This window comes from Falco punctatus, assembly GCF_963210335.1.
Source record: "Falco punctatus genome assembly, chromosome: 6".
NCBI classification, from domain to species: domain Eukaryota; kingdom Metazoa; phylum Chordata; class Aves; order Falconiformes; family Falconidae; genus Falco; species Falco punctatus.
In genome coordinates this window covers 51,538,289-51,561,983 of record NC_137585.1, presented here as the reverse complement: position 1 = coordinate 51,561,983, position 23,695 = coordinate 51,538,289, and the positions used below count along the sequence as shown (strand labels likewise).

Sequence of the window (23,695 nt, the reverse complement as noted above, 5' to 3'; positions counted from 1 at the left end):
AGTACAGTAATCAACAGATTTTTTTCTTTAAGCAAGTGTAACATTGGGAAGAGCATAAGTAGGATGGAGACCTCTGTAATGGAGATAAACCCCAGAGTATTAAAATATATTTTATTAAGTCTTCTGGGTTTTTAATAACCATTACTGGCATGTTTGCTAGCTTTGCTGTCTTCATGGTATGCACAATATTTTTGGATGAGAGTCCTGCTTAGGAGCTATGCAGTACTGTCAGTTTTGATAAACTGGGAAGGTTACCTGAGCTTCTGTCTTCATACATGAATTCTTATTTGTAAGTGAGATGTGGAAATAGCATCATATATAGCTAAGAAATAGATTTCCATCTCCATCAGTTGGCAGTGTTTGAGTCATTACCTTGTCATTTTCAGTTGGGTTGAAAACTAATCAAGCAGAAAGAAAAACTTTCGCTCCAGGAGGGCAGAGTGTTGTTTCCAAATCTCTATTAAAAAGTAATTAAACATTATTAATATTAAATTAAACATTAATATTAAACAGTATTAATAGATTATATTTTTTTTCTCAGCGAAGGCAGTAATTGTCATCTTATTTCCATCATTATGTTAATAAGAAAACTAAATATGAAGAGTTATCAGGCCAGTTCTAATGTGTCAGTGTGTCAGAGTGGGTCAAATCCTTCTTGGTTGCCTGCGGCTCTTATTCAGCAGGTTAATAAAGCATATTCCTAACTTAAAGTGTGCAAGCAGTATCCTGACACCAGTTCATAAAGTGTGATGCATACTGGGGTACAAATAGTACCACTGCCTGTAATAGTGGCATAGATAGTTTGTATGTATACAAATTACAGGATGTGATTCAGTGTTACTTGATTTTTAATTACTTCTACAGAAGTATGTTCAGACTGATTCTATCATCCACACATAGGCAGGACTGACAGTGATGTTACTATGATTAAGAAAAAAAAAAAAAAAGCTGAAACTAATCATATAAAAGTAGCCTCTTGGAAACTCTTGTAAACTCTTCTGTGCTATCAGTGCCTGGTAAGCAGATGCTTTACTGTACTGAGAGCAGCCCTTTACCACCAGCAATAAAAACATATGTTGCATTTTGTCTTTAAATGAGAAATTAAGGTGAAAGTTTTCATACAAATTGCTTAAATCTGCAACCTCAAAGCAAAAGAGAAAATATACTAAAGCCTTAATTTTGTTTGTGTTTTCCTTTCTCTCCAGTTTTCACTAGTAGCTGGGAGGTGACTACTGAAAGAATTATATGCTGTCACTGTGCTAAAAGTACCCACAGCCAGCTACTTGGTTTTCTTTTGAAACTTTTAAAATCGCAGTCTAGAAGTGTGGCATGGCTTAACAATATGTAGAGGCTAGATCCCCAAGAGCTGTAATAAAGACGCAGAAATGCCTGGCATTAAACCAAACTGAATTTAAAATAAATATTCTTTCATGAAGAGTGCAGAGTAATAGCAGCCACAGTGATTGTATCAGTTGTGGTACTCTCACTAGTGTGGCATCATTTGAGAGACTACTGAGTTGTGATACCACCACTTGTTTCTGTGGAACAAGCAGTAATCTACTGGATAGATTGCAAGAATGTGCTGCATGCTTTAGACCCGACGCAAACCCCAAATACAGTCTAACCCACCCACAGGGGTCTCACCACAGCTTACAGGTACTATTCTGTTACACACACATCTGTCTTCTGGTGAGGACTTTTAAAATACACACATGCAGTACAATCTGTGCTGTCTCTTCCTGAGAAGAATCTGATATATATTTGTAGTTTCTATATAAAAATATTAATGCTGCTTAGTCCCCTTTTAAAACAGGGGGAAACAAATAGACTAACAGTGGCAATTATATCTAAATTCGTGACATTCACAGTTCAAAATGATGAGAAGCTGTCATACTTCAAAAAAAAAAAAAGATTGTTTTGCAATTCAAATCTAAAGACCTATTTCTGAGTGCTGTGCTGGAGGGGGATGGATCATGAACTGGAGTCTCAGTAAGTTGTTCTGATTTTTGGAATTCACTAATTAATTATATACAGCATCCTTTTTATTCTCAGTATGCAGCTACATCAGACTAGTTATTTGGTGCCTAAGGAAAGGCCCCCCTGGGATGCTTTCATATCTGACAGATAACTATATATAATTACTTGTTTTATCATGTATACACTATCATATGAATTAATTATAAGATATTAAATAGTAAGAAGATGCAGTTTGCCAAGTAAAACATTACATGATAGCAGACAATATTTGTTTTCAAAAATTTCCTGTCTGATATATATATTTTTTAAACTGTATAATGTATGTGAAGTCCAGTGATGTTTTCATGAGACTGAGATGAAGATTTCATTTTCTTCCAAGTGTCTCACTTGCACAGGTAGCTGTTGAACAGTATCTCCTACTGCATGTTTAACAAGGACAGTTTTATCTCAACTGTCTGTCTTCCTATCCAAAAACTAGGGCAAGTTGAAATAAAAACAACTCTTTGTACTGTTAAAAATGATATTTCTAAGATGCTGTATTGTTGTATTGTGTCCTTTCAAAGCTATATAGAGCTTCTGTCAGGGAATATAGACCTTGAGTGACTTTGCTTTTATTTTAAGAGTATTTTCAGTCCCTAATAGCCCCCTCTCAGGCTGCAGGAGATGGACAAAGAAATCATGAACTTATAGCAAAGACAGAGGTTGAAAAATAATGTGAAGGGAAAAGCACCAAGATGTGTACAATGTGTGTATGTGTTATCTGTGGAGTTTAGTTATGGGCGAGGAAAGAATACACCTTGTGTGAAGATCCAGTAATTTGAATTTATTTTTAGCCTAATTGATGCTTTAGCAGTCTAGTCAAGATACAACAATCTCTTATTAGTTCAGTTACAACAGTGCTAACACTTCTAATCCAACTCACTCAGTTTCTTCTAAGGTCCATTAATAATTCAATAACCGTAGATACAAGTAGCTGCCCATTTCTTCTTACCCTCTGTATGCATTGCTACAGTGAGTTGATAGTAGCCCAAGTTCTTTGCCAGGAGCAGCATGGTGGGGATGGTGGAAGGTTATTTTATTTTTTCTCCTTGGTCTTTGTGTATGCTTGAGGTTATTTTTGTATGTTTTAACTCAATACATGGGGTATGTTCTTGTAGTTGGTTCACAAGGTTAGTTATATTGTGATTCCTTAGCTTTTAGTGCTTTTCTCTTTCAAGGGAGGAGAGATGCATAGCTGCAGAGAGGTAGGTAAAAATAAAAACAATAAAAAAATCCAACAACAACTGCCCCCCCCCCCCCCCCCCCCAGTTTCAGAGGCAGATTGTATATGCATGACCACTTGGTAATTTTGCTGCTGGAGCCAGGCCTCTTACTGGCTGTTGGAAACATCAAAGGTACAGGGCTATATATATAAGGAGAAGAAAAAGTCAAAGATTATCTGCAGAGGGTATGAGTAATGACAACTGTGGTGGTGCAGTCAGCTGGAATAAATAATGTGGGAGATTGTGAGAAAGTGCACAGTTTTGATTGAAGTTGAGTTATCCTTTGTCGAATATGTCAGTTGGAAAAACTGCTACACTGGATTTGATAGAGCAAAGCAAAACAAAAGCGCAGTGATTGGTTTGCGGCTGTTTGGAGTAACACTAGTAGTTAAACCTTAGACTTGCCTGGTGATGGAGAACCTAGGAATAGTAACGGGAGGAGGCGGAGGAGCAAGGGCTGTGCCAGAGTTAGACAGCAGGTGAGAAGGGGTATATGCAGGAAGAGACATATGTGAAGAAGAGTTTGAGGGTGAGATAGTGAGTTTAGTGGTGAAAGGAAAAAACCCCATATTTCCACAGATGGGTAAGCTGGTGAGAGCTTGCTTCAGAGTTACGGAAGTTATGATCTGTCCTTTGTCTTTTAAGGAGGAGGAGCTGGTGAGGGGATGGGTTGAAGACAGGAGATGTGAGGTGAGCAATATCTGGAGACAGGACCAAACTTACTCAGGTAGAAAGTGGGTGAGGGAGGAAAACCACAGAAAAGTGTTAGAGGTAGAAGGTGAGAAAGGTAGGGCTGCTGTTGGTGGAGGGAAGACAAAGAGAAACAAAAAGGACAGAATTTGTTTTCCTTTGTGACTCTGTCTAGAATGTAGGAAAGGTTGTGTTGGTTTTAAATCCATGTTTACTTTTTTCAATGGTATTGGTTGCTGTTCGTTCTCCTCTTTCATAGTCCCTTAACGGGTCAGTAGTACCTGTTGATCTTGTGATGCCCTTTTTCTGGGTCAGAGACCACACCAGGAAGTCTCAACCTTTCCCAGCTTATCCATTTCTCTATGAGTCAGCCAGTAATGGTAAAAATAAGGGCCTGAAGACTCTTTATGATGACCATCATTACTGGCATCCATCCTTGGGATTCTCAGCAGAGAGGCCCAAGATTCGCAGGAATGGTGGGTAAATGATGCCTTTGCTCTTGGCAGTGGAGCCCTCAGGTCAGGATGGAGGTTTGCTGATGAGGTTGTGTGGGACAGGTGGAAAACCTGGAAATGTGGATGTTAACACAAAACAGTCGGTTTTTTGTTTGTTTTGTTTTAAAATTGTAGGTCTAATCTACTTTGCTCCTGTGTTTGGGATAATTTTTTATACACTTACAAAACAAATTTTTATAAATAAAGCTCTTTATGCTCCCATTTGCTCTCTTCCTAGGTAGTCAATATTTGTTGCAAAAGTCCTGCAAGAGCATCTCCCTGCCCCACCATATGCCTCTGTAAGTGTGACTTACGCTGGTGCTAGGTGCCATTGAGTTTTAAAAGAAATGGTTGGAGGCAGGACACTATTGATAAAGGATCCTCAGTTCTGGAAATAGGCTTCTCTCTTTACAGCCCAGATTTACTGACTTAGTACCAAACTCATTTGTTCTGGCAGGCTTTTGTCATGGATAAAGGCAATGATGGATAGTGAGGCCTAAGGAGAAGCTTTGTTTGTTAGTGTGAGGCTTTGGTCAACAATGATTTATAGATTGCAGGTCAAATTCTCTTATTAATGGGATTGTAAAACATAACTGGGAATTTCACTCTAGGGAAGCAAACTCATTAGGGTGCAGGAGGAAGGGATACAGGGAAGCTTTTCCTGGGTTATATATTTTGCATAAATTTTGTTTGAGTGCTTGGGGGGGATGAGGAAAGGCTTTTTTTTTTTTTTTTCAGTTTTGATGTTTTTGCAAGTATAAATAAATCATTGAAGTGCATATTCCAAACACTTTTGCATTAAACAATTTTCCCAGAGATGCCTCTTTTATCTGTTCCACTGGGAACAGAGCAGGTTGATGATCTCCATGACTACGTTGTTGTCAGTACATCACAGCCGGTGGCTCAGTATCACATCACAGACTCCAAGCACACAAGTCTTTATTGTTGAATGTGTACAGCCATTGGAGAGGTGCATTCATCCTATTGAACTGACTTCAGCATCTTACTGGCTAAACAGTAAGACATTAATGTGCATTAACATGCTAACTAGGCTTTTGGCAGGGGAAAATTAAGATGAATGTTGTAGGCTTTCTTAGATATTGAAATGCATCAGGTTTTCTGTTGTACTTAGTGCATTTGTATCTAAAGGTGAATAAAAGGCTATAGCAGTGTTTCAACCAGTAAGCAGGATGGAAAGGCTTTTACTTTGGTAGCTTTGAAAGAGAACAGATGGGCTCTTCCCTGCCCCAGTTCAGTCTTCCTTGATCTGTAATACCTTAACCTAATGTACAGGAAGCTTGCATTTGGAGTGCCACAGGGGGAATGGAATCGCATGGGTTTAGTGTGGTCAGTCTCTGCGTGACTAGTTGTCATTTGACTGCCACTTTACCCTTTTTATATTAATTATCTTTCATGTTCAGTGGCATTGTAATTCAGTGCTAAAGTTGCAAACTGTAAAAGCAGCTTCTTGTCAATGGTTTTGACACTTGATTAGGGTCTTTAGGTGGCAATGTAATATAATAGTATGATAGTAGCAATAATAATCACTTTATTTGCTGTGCATTCTGTACAGGTTTTCTAGAGAACTGGGTGGGAAAGAGCTTTGTTTTCCAGTGAGCGTTTAAAAAATGTGGACAATATCTTCGGAAATGAGCTTGAAAAAAAAGTGTTAGATTTGTTCAAATGAAACATTTCAAAGTTAACTTGATCAGCTGTGGGTTTGTTGTGTTTGGTTTGTGGGGTTTTTTTTTGGTAACAATTGTACAAACAAGGTTTTGAAATAAAGGCAATTATAAATGAAGTGTTTTGCAAAAGCTCGATGTGTGGTATGTTGGCAAAATGAAAGCTTTTATTTAGCACATTTTTAAATTAGGAGGTTTGAATCAAAGTAGCATTAGCTTTAAGTTTTTCACTGCAAAATGAAAACCATTAGAGTTTTTGGGTCTCCTGTGGCTATTTACCTGCCAAAGCAATCATTAATATAGTTTTTGAGATAGTTCTGTTTAATGATTTTGAGGCTTTGAATCTTTAAGTAGAATTTACTGAGGGTGCCAAAGCCAGCTCCTAGGCTGTCTGTTGATGCCAGGAACTTAAGGCCTCTGATTTCTTGAAGACTGATGTTGTTACTTAAATACAAATCAACACCATTAATTTAATATAGAGTTGTGAACTGAAATTATGAAAGACACAAGTTGCATTATTTGTGGTGGTGGCATTTGTATGTTTTAACTGCTGGCTGCTTTTGTGATCTGTGCGTTTATGCTTCTGCAGAACATCTGCATGTCGGGAGACCTGTCCCATGTTCCACTTCCCATGCAAACCCAGCTGCCTCTGTGATAGCTTTATGATAGATTCACTTGTTTTTTGCTTTCTTAGATTACTTTCACAAAATGTATTTTGAGCTTTAGTATGCTCACTGTGCTCACTGTAAATGCAATACACTTATTTCAATTTATTAAATTTGTTAAATACACCTTTGTGTATGTACATGAAAATTAGAAAGTCAGGTTTTTCAAACCAGCACCCTAATAGAGCAATGATTCTTCCATGCCTGCAGAGCTTACAGTGAAAGGAAGGGAAGAAAATCAGCTGAAGTATATTGGCTGTCAAAACTCTTAAGAACTGAATTTGTACAAAGCAGGCTGAGCTCATCACCCTGAGCATTTGTAGTGAAGACCTTTGTGGTTTACAGCCAACTGTCCACAGCTCTCCAGCAGAACAGTTGCACTGGGCAGAGAAACTGGGGAAAGTAGAAGTTTTTTTCAAAACCTAATGAAATTAGGAAATTAGTACGGAATTGCTAATAGTGTGTTGCATTGTTTTGTACTGGAAGTAAAATCTTCTTCTGGGAATGTAAAGGGGAACAAAAAGCAGGCGAGGAATGCAGCTGGTAAGTAGCTATCGATCTAAAGGCACTGGGAAGAGGGGAAGAACTGGAAGATAAGCATACGACCTAAACAGGAGTAAAGTACAGGAGTTAAAACTATTGACTTTTAGCATTGCAGCATTAAGAAGTCAACCCTGATTTGAGTTTATATATCCAGTCTATTGTTTTGAACTATCATCAGACTCTGGAACACAACACTGTTTTCCATCCAGAGATTTTGTTTGCAACTCTGAAAGCTGTAAACATCATTGAAAACAAGGAGGAAATCAAAACTGATGAGCAGGAAAAACCCAAGTCAACAATCCACCCTTCTGATTTTTAACATACTTTTGTAGCAAGGTTCAGTGGCACATTGCATGACGATATAACCAGATGTACAGAGCATCTCAGTAATGCTTTCTTTATCGTTAGTATTACAGGAACAGCATGCTACTAAGCACTTCCAAATTAATACAGCTTTTCTTTTTTGTGGCATAATAGTGTGCAGATTTTTTTTATTTTTTATTTGTGGTGCTTTCTCTTCTTGCCATTGAAATATAACTCGGTACAAGAAATGTATCTTAATTCTGCAGCCCAAGGGAATATCAAAACCAATCAGATCTAGAAGTCCATACGTACAGTGATTTATGTCTGGAGTTTATACTGCAGCAGGTATTTCACCCTGACAAGTATTTTATCAAGAGCAATTTTTTCTGTCAGAGCAAGTCTTTATATAAATGAGATTATTTCTGGTTCCTTTCAGATACAGTGTGTATGTATGTATCTATATACATATGTATGTAGATATGTATAGTTATAGATATATGTGTTCTTATATATTAAAATTACCGATTGGCTACTTTATAGTTCTAAGATAAACTTATAGTAAGTTCTGGTGTCTTTTCAGATCTTGCCATGTTCCTTACAGTTTCTTCCCAAACAACAATACCTCTTAGATCAAAGGCATATAGTATGCATATAGTAGTGTTTGTATACTGATGGCTGCAATGACTACAGGTACAGTGATGGATGGCATTGCGGTGCTGAGGCAGTTGGTCTGCTCTTTGGGACCCCAGTTATATTTTTTGTTCTTTTTTAAATCACAGGAATAACATCATAGGCACTTCAAAAGGAAAGATGTAAGCCAATGTAATCTTCTTTGTAACTCCACTAACAGCTATTCACAGAAAGCTCATGCTGCTTCTCTTGTTTGAACACTTCAAGCAGTTTTTTTTAAAGGAGAAAGCCAACAAAACTTACCAAAATGCATTGCTGTTCAAGTAACTTTTTAGTCTAACCCACTACTGGTGGAAGTGAGCAGCAGCGTATTGAGAGATTGCAAAGAACACCACTGACATTGACTCATGTTTCTCTGCCTTATTCACAGATATTGATGAGTGTGCTGAAGGACGGCACTACTGTCGTGAGAATACCGTGTGTGTAAATACACCAGGATCCTTCATGTGCATCTGCAAAACAGGATATATACGCATTGATGATTATTCCTGTACAGGTAAGAGCTATGTATTTGCAAAAGAAAATAACAGAATGGTGGTATTTAGGAACACTGGTGTGATTCTTCTGAAGTTAGTATTTGTTAGAGTCATAGAATGTCTACGTGAAACATTAAACAGAATGAAACTCAAAATAATTACAAGGTTACAGTGCAGAAAAGCTAATGCATGTTACAGACTGTGTGTATGCTGTATCATTTGCCTGAAATTATAAGGCAATCTGGAGTTCACTTGAATTAAAATGACTTTTCTGCAGACTTTTGATGGAGTTAAATTTTCTGCGTATTAGAAGTGACTGTTTCCTCATTTTGATTTCACCTGCACTGGGGAGGTTCCCCAGCTGAATCCTGAGTTCAGAGGGCAGGAGCTCTCTCTGCCTTGAGCCACTGGACAACATGGTTGGTCTAATCTCTGCATCTTCCCTTTTTCCTCTACTGCCAGTGGATGCTCTAGAGGAGGTGCTGGATTCATGCTGATTTTCTGTCTTCTTGTCTTATAGTCTTCTTTTATTGCAGGATATTTTAGCGTTATGGAATGAACACTGAACATTTAGAACAGCCTTCCATATCAGAGCCAGGTTGACTGTAAGTGTTTCAGGGAGAGGAATGTGTTTTTTCCTACTAGACAGATAAAGCAAGTATTATTCAAAGCTGTGGCACATTTTCTCAGTGAAGAAAAATGTGTGTGAACAAAATAATACCACTATTTCATGTGCACAGGGGAAAGCATTACCTCTTTCTATAAGAGAATATGTTTGTTCAGTAAAACTTTCCTGGAGTCCACATTATCTAACAGTAAAGCTGGCTATAAATGGATGAGCGTATTTGGAATGTGGAGACACCACTGTGAAGTAAATTTCAAAATCGGTTAGTTCTGTCCATTATGTCTTGGCGTTTTTGAGCATCAATGATATGTCTTGGTACAGAAACAGCTTCTTCATAAACTGGCATAATTTGCTTGCCCAAACATGCACAGCACACAGGGACATGGATCTGAAATGACGTATGTGTGATTTTTTTTGTGCGTACTGTCTTACCTGCACTTGATATTCCTCTCACAGACACTGGCAAGCAGTATTTTACTGCAGTGAGCCCAGTTCTTGAAGGACCAGGTTATAGCCTGCTTGCAGCAGGTCTTTCTGAAGCAATCAGTGTGTTTCTGATCGCTCTCTCACGTCTCCCCACACTCTCAGTTGAGTAAAGCAATTGTTTCACTACCTACCGAGTGTGAATGTCGGGATTACTTTAGGACTGACTTTATCTAAATCACTGTGATACTTTTTCCACTTTGTTTCCCTTAACTTGCTCTTCTGATTGAACTCTGCAGACAGTAAACCATTGCAAACAACTTCACAGGGGCATTCAGTGCCTATAAAATATAATAAAGTTATTTCTCGGTACTCTGCACATTGCATTCCTCATATTTGCTGAAACGTACTGTTTTGAAGTTCAGTGTAGTTAAAGAGCTGTGAACAGTCAAACTGGTGTAAAAACTGCTGGAAATCCATTATGGATCTCACATTCTAAACTGCATTTGGCTCCACATTTGTAAATTATAGTTTTCTGTGAAATCAACAGAATGGGTGAAAAACTGAATGATTTCTTTTCCACCTGTCCCTTGATCAAGTTGGGAAAGGTTGATGCTAAAAGAAGCAAAGCAGATGAAATAGTTTTGTAAGATTTCTAATCTAAAGTCTTGCTAGGCCAGATGAACTGTAAGTCATGCAGTGACTCTGTATGTCTGAGCAATGCCACTTACTGTCATTTGTGACCTGGAATTTTTCTGGAATTAAATTGTAGTGAATTTTGGATACTGGCAAACCAAAAGAGAGGCAACAACGAGGCTTCAGTGCCTGTTGGGTGGCGGAATTTCCATGAATGGCAACCTAACATCATTAAGTGTATGTGTCACAACATAACTGCAGGTTTTTTTCTGGTTCCATGACCAGTGTGAGCACCTCCACTGGAGGCACTGGTCACTTACTGAAGTATGTAGACTTAGGAGACTCTTGCATGACATTTCCACCACCAAACAACTAGTGAGTGAAAGGTTAATTGTGTTTTAAAAATTGAAGGAAACATGGGATACATTTAAAGTCATGTGCTTTGATCAGTAAATGGCATGTTGTGCTTGTTGTAGTCTATATGAGTGGCACTGAGACCATTTACATTATAGGACTGTACTAAAGCAGGTGGCAAGTGTATATATCTGTACATGAGACTGCTGTAGGTTTCCCACCCCTCAGCATATTATTTGCTCTTTGCAGGTTTTGCCATGTATTAAAGCTCCTGATTTCAGAGACTTTCATGTGCACCCATTTGCCCAGATACAAATCTAAGAGGTAAAGTGCACACAAGTGGGGAGGGTATATTGCTGTAGCTTTAACATGGAGCCTATGGAAGTTTTAAACGACTAGATTGCTTAGCATTGTCTCTCCCGAAGAAAGCTGCTCTGTTCTGAGAACCAGCATAAGCTCTGTGTAGTAGAAACACTAACCATGTTTGCAGGACTTTGTTGAAAGATGTCTATGTTAATAAATCGGTGCAAAATAACAGTGGGAATGAGTTTATGATGCTAGTGACAGCACTTTGCTGTCCTGCAGGCAGACCAACAGGTTTAGTCTGGGCTGTTATGCTTAGGTATAGCTGACTCCTCATAAGTGTGATTTTCCCTTGCAACATACCGCTGTATTTTAAAGCAAGTAGTTTACAATAAAAACTCACTATACTTACCTTTATCATATTTTTTTTTGGTTTGTTTGGTTTTCATTTAAGTGGACCCTTAATGACATTCAGCTAAACAAATAACATTTAGGACTTGAGACAGAAAAGTATTTTCCAAATCCATTTTGTTTAGAGACTCAAGGCAGTAAAGTGTGGGATCTCAGCCCATCTCAGCCAACCTTGCTTTTGCTCTATTTAAGTCCATCAATCTAATCTGCCTTTTGTGATGGTAGAAAGCAGAAAGTAGAAATCTTTGCGCTTTGAGAATCGAGATACCAACTTGTCCATGCCCAGCATACGTCACTGTGCATCATGAGCTCATGGCCCATTCATTACAACTGGGAATTATTTTGGTTAAGCTCAATTTTCTTGTCATGATGGTGCTAGTTCTTGAAGTTAAGGGCATAAACCAAGCCTTTTTATCTGGCAGAAAAGCAGGACAGTAAGGAGAAAAGCAATCATGATATACCAAAGAGAGAGCACTGCAAATTAAAGAGATACCTTTGAAAGGTTTTCTGAAGAGTGCCCTGTTTAACTTGGCATATCTATGAAAGTAAGGCTGTGCACTGTCCTTAACAGAATTTTCTGGGTTTTCCATTTTTCTTTTGTGTTCCAATAATCAGATTTATTGTAGAAGCTGCACAGAATAGTTGATGGATTCCATAGTCCATACAAAAAACTGGTGTTCACATCTGGAAAAAATGAGAAGTAGGAAAGATGTCTGTAAAAGAAATGGTATTTTAAGACCAGTTCAAACATTAATATGCAAAATATGTTTACATTCATACCATTGTTTAGTCTGTTTTATGTAACTCAGGCAAAAAGTGGATACTGTAGGACAGAACTTCTGCATTGCTCTTTTGTATTTTCCTCAAGATTGCTGGAATATCAGCTTTGATTGCATCAGTTCTCAGCTGCTGCAGAAGGATATTATAAAGATGCCTCTTGCCAACTACTTGTGAGAGCCATCCTGCAGAAGCCTCACACAGACACCTCTTGTGCACAAAGGCAATCCCGAGTATTTTAGGGCACCTTGGTATGGCAAGCATACCACAAAAACTAGCAAGCTTCAGGACTTACGTTGGTGTGGTTTTATAGTATACAATTCTGCTCAAATCTCTTAGTACTCATGTGCAGAGAGTCTGATGCACGTTGTTTCTGCCAGTGTTTGCGACTAAATTTAATCATTCAATCCTCTTTTGCCTTCTGCAGAATTTAAAGTTCTTGGCAGATTGCCTCATTGGCAATTCTGTGTTTAACTTGCCAGCTGAAATATCAATGAAACTGAAGAAGAGGCAGGTTTTTAATCTAGTTCAGGAATAATAAGAATAGGGTAAAAAAGTGACAACTGACCCCGTGTGTTACTAAATGTTAAAATTTTAAAATATATTTCAGGTCAGACTGTTCCTTGTAATAGTGTGTATTCAAATCTAGTCATGGAACTGTAGCTGTGCATAAAATAGTCGACTTATTGTAAGCTGGACCAGAAGCTCTGGTAGCATGTCCTTGGGAACGTTACTCAACAGGAAGAAAATATTCTGTGGATTGGCGTGAATATGCCATTGTTTGCACAGGATAGCTGAAGCACAGGAAGGAAAAATCATACCTGAACCTTGGTTAGACGGGTTACGATGTGAGTGATGTCCACACAGCCTGCCAGCAGACTAATGTAAAATGGCTTATTGTTCTATTCTATGCACACATATATAATTTAGAAGTCATTGATCAAAATAGAAAAGAGACATAAAATCAGTGACATTGAAGGGTTTTTCCTCCTGCATGAGACATTTGAAAAGAAATCTGTGCTATCTATCTCTGTCAGAGTCCTGGGCACAAAAGACTGATTTAGACAGCATATAGCTGCTTCCAAAACAGCTCCAGTCTCTTCCTTCCTGGCTTGTTTATTGCAAGTTTTACAATAGATCTGAATTACATTTTGATTTTCACAACAAAAGATGTAATGAAGACATCAATTTCAGTTTTTGTTATTTGTATTCATCTTGGAAGCAAGATTTGCAGGGTTAGATTGAGTTAGTCACAACCATATTTACACAGAAATCTGTTGTTAGTGACTGATTTCATGTTCAGAAATCAATCATAGCTATGAGAAGGGGAGATGAGTCCTAAGCTGCACCCATATGCCAAACGGGTGAACAAACTGCAAATTAAAGGCATAAAAAATATGCCCAGGGCTACCGTGCTTTTCCTACACTGGTATCATCTCATTCCCTTTCCACTTTGTTTCACAGAATCTGAAATGCAATGGTGTTGTGTGGGGGGAAGGGAGGCGGAAAATGGCACGAGTCTCTGCTGGGGTAGTTCAGTATGTGTAGCAGTACACTGCAGCGTCACTGTTAGATACGATTAAATCTGAATACCTTTATTATTTTTCTGGAATAGTAACACTCACATCTTTACCTGGATTACAGAAAGGCACAGGCTGTTTTCTTGGCTGGAAAAAAGGAAGTTTTCCTTCTAGAAGCAAGGATGTGGCGGGTGTCACCTCATCTTTCAGGCTGCTGTGTAATCTGCAGCTGGTAGGAGTGCTCTGAAGAGCACAATACATATCCTTTCCTGTGTTGTTCTTCTTTTTCTTTTTTTTTTAATGGAAAAGGGATAAGTTAGGAAATGAGATGATTATTCTCCCGTTGTCACACATGGCTCTAACAAGGAGAAGTTCTAACTAGCCACAGTGGATGTTTAATCCCATTTAGTCTGAACAGATGTCTTTAGTTCCCTTCCTTGGGACTGCTTACCTATCTAAGTAACCCATCAAAAATGGAAGAGAAGAAAGAAGACCCTGTGAGATTTAGTGCATCTTCCCTAGACTGTATTAAGAGGAAGATGAATGCTGTGGCCTGGAGAAGCCATGGCATTTCTGAGCTCCAGATGATTTTTAAGGCTGTGTTTCCATGCAGTCTCATGAGCAACCTTCTCTTAAATTTTTTTTTGCTTTCCAGCCAGCTTAAAAGGGGGGAGTGACCCTGGTAGAAGTGCTGGTGGTTTGCTTGGCCTCTCCCATGGGTGGGAGTCCCTGTGGTGATGTGGGGAAGGTAACGCAGCTGATGTTACCCTCCCAGTGAATTCCTCCCTGGATGTTTTGTGTTACATGCTTAGTGGTGCTGGAGAGGGAGGCGCTGAGGCTTCTCCATGAGTACTCTAGGACAGTATCTTCAGCTGACTCTCCCTGTACGTGTGTGTGGGTAAGATGGTAAATGAGTGAATGCAAGGTAGACATACGATGTATGAACTGTGTCAGTGTATAAACCAGGTTGAATTAATGTTTGTACATGCTGTTATCTATGGGGTTTAGTAAATTGTCTATTACATGTTTTGTTTTTTCTTTTTCTTTTTTTGAGACAGAGGAGTGAGTGAGCTACAACCTCATACCCTGACACCAGTGAGGTTTTACAATTGTGCAGTACTTTGGCAGGAAATATATATGAATTCTTAACCGAATAATTATTAAAAGCTCATCAGGCATGTAGCAAATTGTGGCCTACTTCTACCAGGCATGGTCCAGCCACGTGAACAGCTGTGTCCATCCCCACAGCAACACTGAGCTGTGTGGGACTGCTGCTGTGCGCAGCGGTAGGTGCTCATGTACAGGTTTTACATGCGTGCAGACCTTGTAACATTTTTTCATAACCATTTTGCTGAATCCATTCCAGATGATTTTGTCTTTCAGTTTCATTTTCAATTAAGCCAAGTCATGCTGATTTTTTGCTGCTGCTTGCTTTTAGAAAGAAATAGCTTAGAAGCCAAAGGAGATGGCAAAATTGGTGGAGATTCTAAGTCTGTGAGGCTGTTATTGTACATTACAGTCTGGTACCATCACGTTTCTGCTCCTGGGTTTGTTGTTTGTTTTCTGACTTCCAAAGAAAATTGTGAAGGATTTTAATATTACATACCGTGACTGTGGTCGGAACATTTGCAGGGTTGGTTCTTCGGAGTCTGAATAGATAGAAGGGATGAAGTACTTCTGTAGAAATAAAAGACTGAGTAGAATATATGGATGGTTTTGGTCTTTGGGCTTTTTGACTTGGCCATATGGAAGGCTTACTCAAAGCAGTGAAAGATGTGTCAAACTCGCTGGACTTTAACTAGGTGTCTCCAGCTGGATGTTGCTAAGTCTTCTTCCTCCTCTGCCCCAGCCTATTTAAGTCTTTATGAGTCTCAGTGATTTTTTCTGACAACATTTTTCCAAAAACGGTGTCAGTACATTCAGCAGCATTTAATTTTTTTTCTGCAATATCCTCTCACAGTAAACCGAAGTCTAATAATTTTTTCCACATAAAATACCAAGAAGCCTGGCAGTGGCAAGTTGAGTGACACCTGAAATGTTAATTCTTTAGAATACTGACAGCTTTGTGTATTTTTCAAATGAAATTAAATGAAATCACAAATCTGTTTCAAATTGGAAGGAATTCCAAGATCAACATTAAAATAATTAAGGGTCTGAGGAGATTGACTTGACATATGGGAAAGATTTAAAGGAGAAAACTACACATTTAGCAGCATAGTGATGGCGAATGTGCAAAAAGTAGGAATTATCATAACAATTTTACTAATCAATAATTATGTGTGGGGTTTCAGTAGTAAATAGGAAAATGTAGGGGAAAGGCCTGCACCACTGCAGATAAGTAGCCAGTACTTTTTGACATTAATTTCTCAGATCTGACCCATGTTCTTAGCTCTTTAATGATACTGTGGGATGACTGAAGCAAATTTACCTTGAAATAATGTGTAAAGAACAGATTGTCTCATTTAGCCTGTTCAGCACATGTGCATCTGATACTCTCTCACCTATCCTTGTGTTTTTTTTTCCCCCATGCAGCCATTAATGCTTTCTCATTTCAGTTTCCGACAGGCCACATCATTGTGATTTATTTTGCATTTGCTTTGCCTACAGCAATCAAACTTTTGTCCTTCCTAACCCTCCTGTTTGGTTCCATTCTTGTAGATAGCTGTGTCCTATAAACAGCCTACATATCTACTTGGATTTCAACTAATGCCACTGGTGATGTCCCTAGTTAGAAAGATACCTGTTGCTTTGGTATTTTGCTAAGCACTGATGGATAGTGGGGTTTTTGAGTGTGTGTGTGTGTGTGTATGAAGGATTTTAAAGAAACATCCCTAGAATACTTCTATCTCCATGCTGGTGCTGGGTCAGATGTCAGACTAATGATGTTCTCCAGAGAGTGGGAGACTCTTTTCTTTTAGAACTGCCAAACTGTCTCCACTGCTTTTGAACATGAAGTGTTAAAAGTATAGTTATATTCTTCTGTAGACATTGAAGTTACCTTTAGAGGCTTCTTCCTCTTCTCTCCCCATCTTTGGAAGCGTCAGTATTAGTTGTGTACATCTGATAAAAAAATCTGCTTTCTATGTGCCAGTGCCCAGTTTTTGCTATCCTATCAGCCAGGAAATAAACTCTCATCTGGGGTTTTTTTTTTTTTTTTTGGTATAGTGTATAGCCAAAGGTTGGATCTTGCCTCCTTTTCCTTCATTAATGCTTTGTTTACAATGTTAAGTCTTCAGAGGATGCTTTTGAGGAAACAGAGGCAGTGTCTTTGCAATACTAATGCAGCCCATCTTTATCCCCAGAGTGCAGATGCCCCCACTGTGGGAAGCACCACAGGTATCTAGATGGACTTGAAATGCCGTAACAGGGACCTGCGATTTTGTTGAAATAACACAGCATGTATACTGTTTATGATTCCATTGTTACTGTCTGCTTCTTGCAAGATACAGCTACTTTTAAGGGAGGAATACACTCCCTGTCGCGTTTGTGGTGTGTGGGTTTTTTTGGTTTGTTTTTTTTTATTATTTTTTTTTATTATCATAGTACTCCAACGCACTTTGGATGGATGATTCCTCTTGGCATCTAGAAACTCAGGTTCATAAAAGTGCATCTGCCTGTGGGCTTCTGTGCAGATGTCACTGGTTTATTTTTGATTTTTAAATCCATCAGTTGTTTGGGACATCAACAGTCTGGGAAGTCTCTTTTTCCTATACTGTGCAGCAGAAATGATGTTTAATGTCAGGGATACTTGATAAAAATTTCTGTTAAATTGCTTGTGAGGATGGTGAAGGTAAAATCCATCTTTAGTCCCTAGGGCACAGGCCAAGTAAAAATGCAGACTTGCAATGCATTCCTTTCAGATATTCAGGAAAAATTCATTGACAGGTTCTGATGCGGGGTATGAAATGGGTATGCACCAATGTGCATAGGTAGGATTCCAGCTAGCTGTGAAGGCTGGGTATTTTACAGTATCATGTATTACCAGTTATTTTTGTTTCAACTGTACATTTCAGTTGTATAGATGAGTTCTGAGAACTGAGAGGGAGTGCCTGTCTGTATTCGAAATGAAAATAGAATCTAGTTTACAGGTGAGAAATGCAGGCTATGTTTTAGCACCTACACCAACCTCTTTTAAGAGTGGTATAGTTGTCTGGCTTTCCATGAAGGAAAGCTACCATAAGACTGATGCAATCCAGAATTTGAATGAAGTCACCCAGCTTCTGTGTTTAAAGCTGCGTGCTTGTCCTCAGTTAATTAACAGTATAAAATTGGTCTGCTTTTTCAGACACACAAGAGCATCCACAAGTCACCCTGAAGATAATAAGAGCTGATAGTGCTTAGTACATTGGTGAGACCACATTTTAATAAGTGACCTAATATGGCCACAAGATGCAACTTTATTCAGCACTGCTGTATACCTTTTCTTTACTCTTCACTGCTGCAAAGAAGTTAAAAAACCCTGTGACCTCAGACTAGTCATGTGCTTATAGCATACCAGCTTTGTTACTGTAATTTTAAGTAACATGAGACATGATGACAATAAAAAAGCTCATTTCTTCCTGGTTATTTCCCTTGTCTTATTTTGATAAATTCAACAATATTTCAAGTTTTTCTCAAGTTCTGCAGCTTGCACAACAGCTGAACTCATTGACTGTGCTTAAGTAAAGACAGAATAATTGTGCAGTAAGGGACAGAGCAATAACCAAGCATACTGACAGGGGCTTGTAACATCACTGGAATGACATACTACAGCTTCAGTAAGGAAATGTTTTAGTCAGCAAACCGCTAGAGAACTGTGCCGTTCTGGATTTATAATGATGTGGGGAAGATGAACCATCTGTCTTTTCCATCTCTGATTTTGGTGATCCATCCCCCCCAATGCTCCCAATTATATTAGAAGTAGCATGCATGCGCATGCATTGTCACACAGTGTAATCCAAACTCTACCAAGGTGATGGTGTCCAGCTGTACTTCCAGGGTTGCTGGTAGTAATTAACACTGCAGAAGTGAGCTTGTACGCACCAAGCCTTTTTAAATCAAAGCCTGTTTGATTCCGAGTTTTGTTATTTGTCCCAGTTTCTCTTCTGCTTTATAGTATGTCAGCATACATGAAGGTCTCAGTCCTCTTTCTGGATAAATTCTCTCCAATATCCACTTTCTAGCTGTAAGATAATTCACAAAGCTAATAAAGGAATGATCATTCAGACTGAGCTTGTTGCTATGCGACCACATTACTAAGATAACAACAGAAGTCTTTTTTATATATCTGCTATATCTTATACAATGGAATTCATACTTTTATTGGATTGAATCAGGTTATTGTTGACAACTCAGTCTGGAAGCTGTTTCAACTTGGAATGAGATCTTTTTTTTTTCCTTTTTTCTAGAGGATACTTTCTAGGTCCCATTTCCTCCTTGACTGCTGACCCAGTTCATAACAACTGTTCATCTGGCTATGCAGTTACAGCAGGATTGATTTCTCAGCTGATCAGAATCCAACATGTTTTTAAGGAGTCCTTGGTAGAATATGATTTGAGTTGTAAACAGAAAATGTATTCCCTTGACAAAGACACAAATGTATGGTATTCAGTGTTGGATGCTCAATTCTTTTACGGAATACATTCTTTTACCAAATATACTAAATGTACCAATTATATATATGTATATGTGTGTGTGTGTGTCTATATCAATGTATTATAGAGCTGGATCCCCTGTTGGCCTTAGGAATAGAGGATGGTAAAAGGTATTATATCAAAAGCAAGTAAATACTTGGCATTTCTCCAGCTTCTGTATACTGTTCAAAATCTGGTTTTCTGCAGAAGCAGACATCAGAATTGATTATTTTGTTTTACAAGGAATATATTTTGCATTCTTAGTATGATGAGCAATTTTCCAGTATGTAAAAGGAGGTAGAGGTATCAACGAGGATTGATACCCAAGAACCCTGTCAACAAACTCGGCAATAAAATAGGAGGCTGCTCTACCTAAATGGCTTGTAGGAGTATTTTTCTTTCTGACAAGCCTCCATATCATCTTAAAAGGAAACATCTATCTGTTTCCTACTTTTGTTATATGCTGCAATCTTTTCACATAATTGTGAACTTTTCAACATTTTGAACCAGTTACTCAGAAAAAAAATCTAAGATCTTTCTTTCATGCAAAAATTCTGAAATCACAATATTTTCAGACATTAACATTGCTGAATATTTATCTCATGGTATTATGACAAACATGCAGTGTACCTCCCATTTCCCAGTGTTCTGAAGACCTCTGTAGCTTTTAAGCATCCAGCATCCCCTGAGAGCTTCTACAATGCAGTTACGTGCTGTGTCAGTACAATATGATGGGAAATTGCAGTTGTAGGAGTATAACAAAATTAACAGAGTATATTGTAAAAATAGATGATCTAATAAACCATACAGGACTGAATGAATTATTCATTTCCATAACTAATTACATTTACGCTTAATGTTAGAATGTTACTGAAGTTGACAGAGGAATTATATTCAGTTTGCAGTTAAGACACCCAATGCAGATGTCTTCATCTAAGCTCACATTGTAATCAACAGAGGTCAAGGATGCAGCTGGACCCAAACCAGTTGTCTATTTAGAGGTTCCAGGCAGTTGACATCATAGGATTAGCAGACCTGACGTGAGAGCTACCTTGTCGGTCTTGTGCTTTTCAAGTTCTGCTGGATGCGAGCAGAGTAAGTTACCTCTTCCTGTGGGTTTGAGCCCCTTATCTGTGGGTCATTCAATCCCATGTTAGGTATCTATTTTACATTTACTGAGTTCTGTAGGTTGCGCTGTCTGAAATGGGAGCTTAGATGTCTATAGCAAGATCTGGTTGCCCAGTTACAGGTCTGGTGTCTTTTTAGATGCTGTGGTGTGTCCTGCTTGCTCTCCAACTGAGGTAACAGTCTTCCTATAGAGCCTGGTGTTACAACTTTTACTGATGTCTTGGATATCTGTGAGGTGCCGGGCTAGATGTGACTTACTAGCTAGGCTTGTGTTTATGCAGTGAAATCCTGCCCAGTGGTGCACATGTAGACACCTGAATTTAGGTACCTTAATCTGAAGCTGAATTGCCCCAGAATTACCAGCAACCAAACAGCTGCAGTTTTTCTTTATAAAAGTTTAAGTACAGGAGACTGAAGGGTACATGGGGTATTGTCTGGCTGAAACTTCTTCATCTGTTCATCCCAGTGCTGGATGGTGGTTGTGCACCATGGAAATTAGGGTGATGGTAGCAGGAGGATGGCTGGTATTAATTAACCTCAGCATGACATCCTTTCACAGCTGGACTTCCCCTAGCCCATCCTTCTGTGGATGATCAGAGACTGTGAAAAACAGACTGCAAAGATCAGGGAACACAGTAGGTAGCCTTGAGGACAGTTTCTTTGAAGTTGTAAGGATCTTTCTGGCTCAGGGGATGGGAATCTGCTGCTGTCGGAATGAGCGAGCCAGAAGTGAGGGAAGTTGGATAGCTCACATCCATCATGTCTGAGCCAGCTGGTGACTGCCTCGTGCTGGGAGTGTGCAGCCCACTCTCAGAGGGACTCCAGCCAAGGTCAGTGAGCGTCTGGAACTGCTGTATGAAGCAAGACAGTTTTCAAAAAAGGAACAGTGGAGTTACTTAAGGTTATGTAGTCACATTATATTGAAGTCAGCAGTTTTCTACACATTCACAGTAAAATCAAGGTGACTATAGCCATGATACAAATTAGCCAGGTTTTAAGTGTAGTGGATACAGCTGGCAGTATATGGGTATAATGTCTGTCTATTGGTTAGCATTCTACTGTTGAAAAACAGTTCCAATCTTAAGATAACACAGTTGTAAGACAAGGCAAGTGTAAGAAAGATAACTGCCTGTGAAGACTCTTAAGAGGAGGTGTAACATTTTTTAATTTTGTGCAGGGCTTCAGAGGCCTTCTAATATTATAGCTGCAAGTTTTTTCTTTGAATGAATATGGAAGTTTCCTGTTTTGACAGGAAAGAATCCCTGAATTATTTCTGCTCAGACAGTCTGTAAGCATGGAAGCTTCTAATTCTTTGTAGTTGGATTCCCACTGCATGCCACTGCCTGGTAATCACTGACTCCTGGAACAACTTAGAAGTGTCATTTGTTTTTCAAGAAATGTTTATAAGAGATTAATCTGCTTGATGCTAAATGGCAGACTGTTTCTTTAACTCATGTCAGTCATTGTAATTTAGTATTCGTCATCTTTGACAAATCCTTCCTAGGTTTGTCTCTGCAATAAATCTTTACCAATATTATTCTTTTTTGGACTGATGATTCTCAGAAAACCAGATGAACTTTGCTGCATCAAACTACTTCTTTAAATTAGAATTTCATTTCTACAGCCAGAATAATTCAGAAGTAGCCTTTTGGGCTATAATCCTCTCTTCCAGCCATGTGCTTGAGTAGTGGCCTTACTTATGGTACAGACCCCTTGACCACAGCAGGAGTTGCATCCTTGCTAGTCCTTCTTTGCACACAGAATTATGCTGAAATCCACACTGAAATGCGTTGGTATGCAAAGTAAACATATTGGATTTATCCACTTCACTGACTCATCCAGTGTCTGTGGTTCCCGTTGTAATCCCAAAGAAAGGCTTATATTTTTAGTTCTGCATGTAACTTCTGATTCATACTGAAATGTGCTGATGCTTCTGCAGCTAGGCTGTGGCTGGACCTGCAGGAATGCATAGCATGGAAGCTAAACTCACGCTTTTTCTGCCCTTCTAATTTTGTCTAAAACTAGTTTCAGTTCCTGAATTTGCTCTGTCTGTGTTTTCCAGCTCATTTAAATGAATAAAGAAGACAAGAGTGGTTGGCAGGACCTCTCTACATCAGTCAGAAAGAGTGGGCCAATAGGAAAGAACAAATACCACCCACTGAGAAAATATATTGGAACCCATCCTTAGGGTTTTGTTCTGCTGATGCCCCAAGAAAGAGTGGCCAAATCATTGTTATTAATTTGAAAAGATACGTTGATACAAAGGGAGGCATTGCTGTCTGTTCTGTGCTCCTGTACAACATAATCCTAAAGTTCTTGGGTGAATTTTCACTTTTGTTAGTGAAGTTACATATTGTGAGGCGATGTTTCTGAAAGTACTGTGTCTATAAAAGATACTTGATATTTTTCCTGAGGACATTCTCAAGATACAGAACTGTTCTGTCTTGTGTGTGTGTGTTTTTTTTTTTTTAAATGAAAACACTAGAGGTTTTGAGGCATCTTCAAGACTGAAGTAGAAAACTTAAACCAGAAATTATTTTAGAAATGGCAATCAATTTACTTTCTTGAAATTAATCCCCTTTACAATCTATGTAGTCAGATGTTCAAAAATTGAGGGCCTCCCCATCAGATGATAAAAAATGAAAATCTTGATGTTTGAGACCCAAGAACTCTGTCAACAAACTCGGCAATAAAATAGGAGGCTGCTCTACCTAAATGGCTTGTAGGAGTTGTAGGAGTATTTTTCTTTCTGACAAGCCTCCATATCATCTTAAAAGGAAACATCTATCTGTTTCCTACTTTTGTTATACGCTGCAGTCTTTTCACATCATCTTAAGTATATTCTTAGGAGAAATGGTGCAAGGAGTTGTATCTATTTTATATCTTAAAAGTTAAAGGTATTCTAGGGAAACGCTTGCAGTCAGCTAGCTTGATTAGCCTGTCACTTACACTGCTCTAAATCAAAAGTCACTGTTGTCTTCTGTAGGTATTCTTTGTCATAAAAAGGCAATGAGGATTAAGTATCTTAATGTTTTATCACTTAATTTTTTTACCTTACTTCTTGCTTTGGGAATGAGCTTTTTATGAAAATGTTGATTTTTTTGCTTGTCATTATTTTATTTAC

General features: G+C 38.6%; 1 protein-coding gene across 1 annotated transcript in view; it reads left to right on the top strand.

The window, feature by feature from the left end:
* Nucleotides 1-23,695, top strand: part of NELL2 (neural EGFL like 2) — a 149,109-nt gene that overhangs the window by 71,649 nt on the left and 53,765 nt on the right. The window contains exon 13 of the mRNA XM_080391327.1: nucleotides 8,677-8,802. Coding sequence (XP_080247453.1) covers nucleotides 8,677-8,802 — 126 coding nt within the window. The remainder of the gene's footprint in view (nucleotides 1-8,676; nucleotides 8,803-23,695) is intronic.